This window comes from Homarus americanus, unplaced genomic scaffold (assembly GCF_018991925.1).
Source record: "Homarus americanus isolate GMGI-L3 unplaced genomic scaffold, GMGI_Hamer_2.0 scaffold59578, whole genome shotgun sequence".
Taxonomy (NCBI): Eukaryota; Metazoa; Arthropoda; class Malacostraca; order Decapoda; family Nephropidae; genus Homarus; species Homarus americanus.
In genome coordinates this window covers 1,748,859-1,758,218 of record NW_024712913.1, presented here as the reverse complement: position 1 = coordinate 1,758,218, position 9,360 = coordinate 1,748,859, and the positions used below count along the sequence as shown (strand labels likewise).

At 47.8% G+C, this 9,360-nt stretch overlaps 1 protein-coding gene across 1 annotated transcript; it reads right to left on the bottom strand.

Moving 5' to 3' along the window:
* Window positions 1-1,286: 1,286 nt before the first annotated feature.
* LOC121864829 (leucine-rich repeat extensin-like protein 5) lies at window positions 1,287-3,582 on the bottom strand. Its single transcript, XM_042363998.1, has 2 exons — window positions 3,570-3,582; window positions 1,287-1,699 (listed from the first exon to the last, which is right to left on the bottom strand). Exons 1-2 carry the CDS (start codon window positions 3,580-3,582, stop codon window positions 1,287-1,289), a joined length of 426 nt encoding a protein of 141 aa, XP_042219932.1.
* Window positions 3,583-9,360: the final 5,778 nt, after the last annotated feature.

Genomic DNA, 9,360 nt, shown 5'->3' with positions numbered 1-9,360 from the left:
TGACAGAAATTATCTATTGATGTAGTGGGGAAAAAAATCGTACGACACTTAGTAGCTTGGGTACGTTATTTTTTCTGTACGTGTATGAGGTTTCAGGGATCACCTTGGTAAAGCGATTATCGTACATCGATCTTTGTGTAATTTATGGCTATGGAAGTGGAATTTTTAGAAGATACGGGGAGAGAAATGAGGAGAGAGAGAGAGAGAGAGAGAGAGATGGGAGGAGGGGGGGGGTAACAGTGGATAAGTGGAAGAAGAGGATTGGAAGACGGATAGAGACTATCATCAACAAAATTGCAGACACAGTCCATCACACTTTGGCCTTCATCATCTACTCTTCCTCCTCCTCTTTCATCTCTTCTCCCTCTTCCTCCAATCTCGCCCATTCCTGCCCTCCTTCCTTCATTACCCTCATTTCTCTGCTCCTCCTCTTCTTCCACTCTCCGCTTCCTTCCTCCACTTCTCCTTTCCTCCTTCATTCAATCCTACTCCTCTTTTACTTTTGCTTCCTGCATCTTCCAATCCTTTCTTTCCTCATCTCCTCCATTCCCCTTTCTCACTTCTCTCTACCTCCCTTCTCCATTCCTCTCTTTCCATCTCTCAGTTTTCCCCCATTCTTCTTTCTATCTCCACCTTTTTTCTTTCTCCTCCTCCTCCTCCTCCTCCTCCTCCTCCTCCTCCTCCTCCTCCTCCTCTCCTCTCTTCCTTCCCTCTTCCACTCTCTACCTCCCTTTTCCCTACCATTTCTCATCTTTCCGTCCCGCTTTAGTCTCTCTCTCTCTCTCTCTCTCTCTCTCTCTCTCTCTCTCTCTCTCTCTCTCTCTCTCTCTCTCTCTCCGTCTTTAATTCCCCTTCCCACCTCTCTGTTCTCCTCGTTCTCTCTCATTCCTCTCCCCTCCTCCTCCTCCTCCTCCTCCTCTTCATCCCCTCCTCTCCCCTCCTCTTCCTTCTTTCCTCCTCTCTTCCTTCCTTCTTTCCTTCCTTCCTTCCTTCCTTCTTTCCTTCCTTCCTTCCTTCCCCGGCGTGAAAATAAGGGTGTAGTTATGTGTTCACGACCCTGCATTCACACCTCCTCCCCTAGAATGAATAATGAATGAGTTCTCAATATGACTTAATGACGCTCGTGGGGAAAAGAGAAATAAAATAGACATACAAAAGCAATATTGATGGGCGTGAGTTGTGTGGTGATGATGGGCGTGGGGTTGATGATGGGCGTGAGTTGTCATAGTGATGATGGGCGTGGGTTGATGATGATGGGCGTGGGGATGATGATGATGGGCGTGGGGTTATTGATGGGCGTGAGGTTGTTCTTGGTGATTGATGGGCGTGGGGTTGATGATGATGGGCGTGAGGTTGTCGCCAGTGATGATGGGCGTGAGGTTGATGATGATGGGCGTGAGGTTGTCGCCCAGTGATGATGGGCGTGGGGTTGATGATGATGGGCGTGAGGTTGTCGCCTTGGTGATGATGGGCGTGGAGTTGGTGATGATGGTGAGGTTGTTCTTGGTGATGATGGGCGTAGGGTTGATGATGTTGGGTGAGGTTGTTCTTGATGATGGGCGTGGGGTTGATGATGGGCGTGAGTTTCTCGGTGATGATGGGCATGGGGGTTGATGATGGGCGTGAGGGTTGTTCTTGGTGATGATGGGCGTGGGGTTGATGATGATGGGCGTACGGGGTTGATGGGCGTGGGGTTGTTCTGGTGATGATGGGCGTGTGGTTTGTTCTTTGGTGATGGAGTGGGGTTGGTGATGATGGGCGTGGGGATGATGGGCGTGGGGTTGATGATGATGGGCGTGAGGTTGTTCTTGGTGATGATGGGCGTGGGGTTGATGATGATGATGATGATGGGCGTGGGGTTGATGATGATGGGCGTGAAGGTGTTCTTGGTGATGATGCGTAAGCCTGTGTGTTACAGAGTCATCCAAACCCTAAATACAATAAATTTAATAAAGCATGAAAATAAACAATACAAGAATACATAAACATAACAATGGAGACTACAAGACACGATTTAACTCTCTCTCTCTCTCTCTCTCTCTCTCTCTCTCTCTCTCTCACACACACACCATCCCATGCCATCCATGAATTAATTTAATCAAACCCATGATAATAAAATTAGTTCATTACAGAGGCAGTAAACAGCGCAGTACAGTTCTGGCGTCGGAAATATAATATTCATACAAACATTTAGACAAACAGTGCCGTGTGGGGCCGGGTTACCAGTACTGTACGGTTGCATTATATTCTTCCCTGGCCCCTACAGTGAGTTTTTTATTTCCTCCTATTCCCAATCGTAAAATGACAATATAACAAATTAAGGGAAAAATATATAATTTTTTTTAAATAGATTATAATACAATATCCGATAAATTTGAAGAGGTTTTTAGTTAGGAAATATATATTTAAATTTCTTTCATGTGCTGTGAAAAATAATTATAGATCAATTTAATTTTCTTAATACAAAATGTGAGAAAAAATACGAACAATTATTAACCTTTTTTTTTATATATACAATATGTACTTACAATAATACTGAACAATAAGACTACGAACTTGTAATCTAAAAATAGTATCAGTGCCTTTTTTTCATTATTTTTTTATTACATACATTCATGCAAACCTTGGAGTGGGAGAGTCGTGTGCTGGGGAGGAGGGGTCGTGAGTTGGAGGGAGGGGCCGTGTTGGAGGAGGGTCGTGTGTTGGAGGAGGGGTCGTCTGTTGGAGGGGAGGAGTCGTGTTGGAGGGAGGGGTCGTGTTGGAGGGGAGGGCTGTGTTGGAGGAGGAGTCATGTGTTGGAGGGAGGGTCGTGTGTTGAGGGAGGGGCCGTGTTGGAGGGAGGAGTCGTGTGTTGAGGGAGGGTCGTGTTGGAGGGAGGGGTCGTTTGTTGGAGGGAGGGGTCGTTGGAGGGAGGCGTCGTGTGTTGGAGGGGAGGGGTCGTGTTGAGGGGAGGGGTCGTGTGTTGGAGGGAGGAGTCGTGTGCTGGAGGAGGGTCGTCTGTTGGAGGGAGGGTCTGTGTTGGAGGGAGGAGTCGTGTTGGAGGAGGGGTCGTGTGTTGGAGGGAGGGGTCGTGTGTTGGAGGGAGGGGTCGTGTGTTGGAGGAGGGGTCGCGTGTTGGAGGGAGGGTCGTGTGTTGGAGGGAGGAGTCGTGTGCTGGAGGGAGGGGTCGTGTGTTGGAGGGAGGGTCGTGTGTTGCAGAGGGTCCGTGTGTTGGAGGGGGAAGTCGTGTGTTGGGGGCCTGTATATATGTATGTATGTATACAGTTTATATGTAGAGTCGGGGTGAAAAGTCTTGAACACTTAGCAATATGTGGCATCAACTTGTGAGTTATACATACATGATTGGGATGTACTAATAACACTACTTGTCATCTAAGATCTTCGAGTACTTACATACCAAATACTGTCAAGTGTTCAAGACTTTTGATCCCGAGTGTACGTTTTATTACCAAGATCAAAGTTTCGGGAGAATATAACTCTGATACTTTTTGAACGACAGTCCATCCGTGACGTGTATGGTTACCGCACCACAACTTACCATAGATTGAGTGGCCTGCTCGTAAGCTTACCATGACCAGGCATCACTATAAGGTGTTGCTTGAGCGTGATGCTGTTGTTGGCCGGGAGGGATACGCCACTACACCACCCTACTTGCAATGCCTTCCATTATGTAGGCTTTAGAACTGTTTGTGGTGTGTGTGTGTGTGTGTGTGTGTGTGTGTGTGTGTGTGTGTGTGTGTGTGTGTGTGTGTGTGTGTGTGTGTGTGTGTGTGTGTGTGTGTGTGTGTGGTGTTTCTGTGTATTTTATCTGGGTGTGTGTGCATCTATGTATTAATGTGTATGTATGTATGTATGTATGTATGTATGTATGTGCCTCATTAACAACCATGAAGGATATAATTACGGGGACCTAATCGGTGCCCGTATTACCCTGGTTTTCGTACACGTCATTAATTACACGGTCGTATGAAACACTGTTATGTAAGAACAATAATTATATGGTAATTACCTCCCCTTTCAGTCCCCTCCATTCCCAGTAACTCTCCCTCCTCAGCACCTCTCCTCCTTCAGCACCCCTCCGCCCCTCCAGTACCCCTCCAGCTCCTCTCCTCCCTCCAATACCCTTCTCCCTTCACCACCTCCGTCCATCTTTTCTCTCAACACCCCCTCCCCTTAATTCCTTCAACCTCTCCCTCTTCCCTTCCCCTTCCTCTTCATATTTAGGGGAGGAAACACGTCAGGAGCTAAGATGATGACTTCCTCCTTGTTTCCTTCCTTCCTCCTAGTCTCCTCTCTCTCTCTCTCTCTCTCTCTCTCTCTCCATCTAGCTATTGTCATTCTCCTCCTTTTCGCTTCCTTCCTTTATAATTTTCATCATTGTTCTTCTTCTACGATTATTCTTCCCCTTTTCTTTTGTTCTTCCCTTTTTCCTATTTCCCCATGTCCGTCTCTCCTCCCTTTCACTCTCATGACAAAGTAACATTCGTTGTCTCCCTAACCCCTTTTCTCCCTCCACTCACTCTCCCTCTCCATCTTCCTCTCCTCCTGCATCCTTAGTTGTCTCCTTCTCCCTCTTTGTTTCTCCTTCCTTTATTTCGTTTTTTCATTTCAACCTTTCCTCCACCTCCTTCATCCTTTCTCTCATTCTCCCCCATTTCCTTCTCTCCTTCTTCCTCCCTCCCTCCTCCCTCCCTCCCCCTCCTCCCCCCCTCCTCCCTCCCTCCTCCTCCCTCCTCCCTCCTCCCTCCCTCTCCTCCCTCCTTCCTTCCTCATTCCTCTTCCTCTTCCTCCATCCTCATTTTCTTTCTCTCTGTCCTTTCTTCTTCCTCCTTCCTTTCCCTTACCCTTCTCCACCCTGTTTCTTTCTCTTAACTTTTCCTCCAACCTCCTATCCTTCCCTCCCTCCCCCCCTCTTCTCTCCCTCCCTCCTCTCCCCTCTCTCCTCCCTCCCCCTCTCTCCCTCCCTACCCTACCCGACGGAGGTGAAGAAGAAGAACGACCCCCAAAACTTCTCATTATGCTTACTCGTCGCCGACAGAACAAAGGGAGGTCCGTTCGGGTCTGGCACCGGATTCTCAGACGATCTTATGTTTTTCTCTTATATATTTTTCCCCTTAGCTAACTATAGACTTAAGATGTGGCTCAAAGATAACGGATAACAGATAGATAGATAGATAGATAGATAGATAGATAGATAGAGATAAAAACTGACACTGCTTCAGCATGTATATAGACAGTACATGTATACATAGGCAGTACATGTATACATAGACAGTACATGTATACAGACAAGGGCGGCGGTCTTACGGTGACACGATACAGTAGTGGTGGATTTTCTCGTTCCCCAGTCAGAGGAACCTTACGATGGCCAGCCAGGGTCATTACAGAGGGCAACTTCAGGGCGCAGTGAGGATGAAGAGTGTGTGTGTGTGTGTGTGTGTGTGTGTGTGTGTGTGTGTGTGGGCGCGAATGTTTACGTGTTGAGGGTGGAAACATGCATAGGTAAGTGTAGTGGGACGGGCGCCTGCTTCACCTCAACATGTTTTGTCCCTCCATGGCAGAATCTTGCAAATTTTGCCCTAGTTTAAGTTGTTGTAGGGAGAGGGATGCTGAACCAGCCTCTTTGCATGAGGTTGATGTTATGGTGGAGCTGTTGTTATCATGGGGTTATCGTGGGATTATGATGGGGCTGTTATCATGGGGCTGCTGTGGTGGGGCTATGATGGGGCTGTTGTTATCATGGGGTTATCGTGGGATTATGATGGGGCTGTTATCATGGGGCTGCTGTGGTGGGGCTATGATGGGGCTGTTGTTATCATGGGGTTATCGTGGGATTATGATGGGGCTGTTATCATGGGGTTGCTGTGGTGGGGCTATGATGGGGCTGTTGTTATCATGGGGTTATCGTTGAATTATGATGGGGCTGTTATCATGGGGCTGCTGTGGGGGGCTATGATGGGGCTGTTGTTATCATGGGTTATGTGGGATTATGATGGGGCTGTTATCATGGGGCTGCTGTGGTGGGGCTATGATGGGGCTGTTATCATGGTCAAGAATAAAAAACAGCCAACCGACCAATTTTATTTTTCAGGATTAAATTGTAATGCAACACTGTAATGACTTACCACAACAAGTGTAGACCAGATTATTATTTTTACATAATGTTGTAATCACACACACAGGTTGTAGAGAATGTAGCCAGATGTGGGAGGGTGGGTGGCAGTGGGGGAGGAGGGGTGGTAGGGGGAGGGAGGGGTGGTGGGGGAGGGTGGGGTGGGAGGAGGAGGGGTGAGAGGGAGGAGGGGGGTGGTAGAGGGAGGAGGGGTGGGGGGAGGAGGGGTGTAGGGGGGAAGGATGGGCTGGTAGGGGAGGAGGGGGTGGTAGGGGAGAGGAGGAGAGGTGGGGTGTGAGGGGGAGAGGATGGGCTGGTGGGGAGGAGGGGGTGGGAGAGGGAGGAGGAGAGGTGGGGGTGGTAGAGAGGATGGGCGTGGTGGGGAGGAGGGGCGTGGTAGGGGAGAGGATGGGCATGGAGGGAGGAGGAGGAGGTGGGGGTGGTAGGGGAAGGATGGCGTGGTAGGGGAGGAGGGAGGAGATGGGGTGTTAGGGGATAGGAGGGAGGTGGTAGGGGAGGGAGGGTGGTAGGGAGGTGAGGAGGGGGAGGGGAGAGCAGGGGTAGGGGAGAGGGTGGGGGGTGGTTGGGGGAGGGTATGGCAGAAGAATTACCTCCTTTTATTACTTAAGTGGTATGATAACTTACGCAAAAAGGCAAGGAAAGTTATTGCTAGGGTGTAAAGGCATTTTGTGTGTGTTGTGTGTGTGTGTGTGTGTGTGTGTGTGTGTGTGTGTGTGTGTTCATTTTTATATTGCTGAGTGCATTTAGTGCGATCTTGACTTCTTATAAGTTGTTGGTGTGTGTGTGTGTGTGTTGTATATCGTGTATTGTATGTACTGTAGAGCGGTGTATGTAGTATGATGATGTGTGTATATATAGTGTGTGTTTGTGTGTGTATCGGGCATATAACATACAGGTGTATATTTCGAGCAAATTGTGTGTACACGTACCGGTCATATATCATGTAAGTACTGTACGTTATATTAATTTCTCAAGTACAGCACATGAACGTTACTTGCGTACAGTAGAGTTGGAGTATGTGAGTTTGTAGTTGCGTGTGTGCGTGCAGGAGAGAGGCGTGAAAGTGGCTGTCCCCAGACACACAGCTGTCGTAAAACAATTAAATCGCCGTCACGTGCCCGGGAGGGGAGGGGGGGAGGGGGACACAAGAGGGTCATGTGTCTTGCAGGACACCACCATGCCTACTACTGCTACTTTTTTTTTTTTTTTAAATGGCCTCCAGCCTCCCCCATAGCCACACGTTCGCCGCCATTTTATTACCTTAAATATTAAATATCCTAAAACATAAGTAGCTATCCTAGCTGTGTTGAGTTAGTTGAGCCGCAGATCTATGCGGCATTCAGCGACTGTTGCCTCATAGTCAATATCTGCAACTGTTGTCGGCTTTGGGGCCGATGCTCTCGTTCCCTGAGGCAAAGCAAAGAGAGAAGGACAGTCGACATCTCATCCAGGCTGTAACATAACTTCTGGGCTGCTGCTTCTGTTCGGATAGCACCTCCGCGAGTCTGGCGTAGAAGCATCTTGCACTTGATCCCATCCCACCAGAGGTTGTGAACACTAGAGGAGTGAAGCTGCCTTGACCAACATTCTGAATTCTCTCCCCGTATGCCCTTATCTTGTCGTTCTCGTTCCTCCTGTGTGCTGCATCAAGAGCTAAGTTACTGTGACATGCGGCCATGGGATAAAAAATCCTGATGTCGAAGAAGGCTCGCTGTCCCTGCGTCCAGAATCCTCGAGCACTGACGTCAACACGGGCTTCGTTGGATGTATTTGAAGTCCTCTTTTACAGTACTTCTACTACTACTACTACTACTACTACTACTACTACTACTACTACTACTACTACTACTACTACTACTACTACTACTACTACTACTACTACTACTACTACTACTACTACTATAACCCCTACTGCCCCTATTGCTACCTATTGCTACTACTACTACTACTACCAACATTCCAACTCACATCACCACTACCACTACTAGGTTAGGTTAATTTATGTTAGGTTTGGTTAGGTTAGGCTCCTGACACAGAAAACCTCTATTTAGCGGACTATATGGAGAGAAAAGTCCGTTATATCGAGGGTCCTATAGTTCTTAAACCTCCATCTAATGAACTATATAGATATGAAGTCCGTTATATCGAGTGTCTTTTAGCTGTACCCCCTCCCCCCCCCTCCCAGCCATCTAACGGATTTTATATCGAGAGAAGTCCGCTGTATGGAGTTCTGACTGTAGAAAACCTTTCCTTGGTACAGTTCCCTTGTCACTATCACCGCCAGACGTACGACCAACTTCTGTGCCAATTCTCTTAAGGCATCACTGACCAGCAAACTCTACTCATGTTGAATAAAATAATTTAATATATATTGATAACAATAGCATAGTTATATATTCAGGATATATTTTTATAGACTAGAGTGACATCGTTTAAGTCTCCTCTATAGTTATATTCTCAAGATCGATTTGTCATATTTTTTTTTGTCATTTGTGTGTGTCTGATTCATCTCTTTCTTATCCAATGTAATAACCTTCAGTTAGCTTTCTCCTGTCCCTATCTCCTACTCTCTTTTATCCTTCCCTACCCTCTTTCCTCTTTCCTTTCCCACTCTCTTTCCTCTTTCCTCCTTCGTTCTCCTCTTTCTGCCTTTCTCTCTTTCCTTCCTCCCTTCCCTCTTTCCTCCTTCCCTCTGTTCATCCCTCCCTCCCACCCTCTTTCCTCCTTCCCTCTCTCTCGTCATCCCTCCCTTCCCACTTTCCTCCTTCCCTCTGTTCATCCCTCCCATCCTCTTTCCTTCCTCCCTTCCCTCTTCCTTCCTCCCTCTCTTTATCCCCCTTTCCCTCTTTCTTCCCTTATGCCCTTCCTCCCTCCCTGCCATACTACTTCAGCAATAAAACCACAACACTCAGCTAAACCTTCTTCCCCCTTTCCTCCTCTTTTCTTCCCACTTTTGATCTTCCCTTTCCTCCTATCCCCCTTTCCCCTTTCCTCCTGTTTTTCTCCCCTCCCTCATCCTTCCTTTCCTTCCCCTTCCCTCCTTCCCTCCCCAAGAAAATAATGCTTGTTCATAGGTCTTTTCTTCTTCTTCTTCTTCTTCTTCTTCTTCTTCTCTTCTGAGCTGTGTAATAAGCGCCTCACTCAGCTGATTTTACACAGCTCAGCCGTGTCGTTGTGTGCCCAGCCGTGTGTGTCGTTGAGTCTCAGCCGTGTCGTTGTGTCCCAGC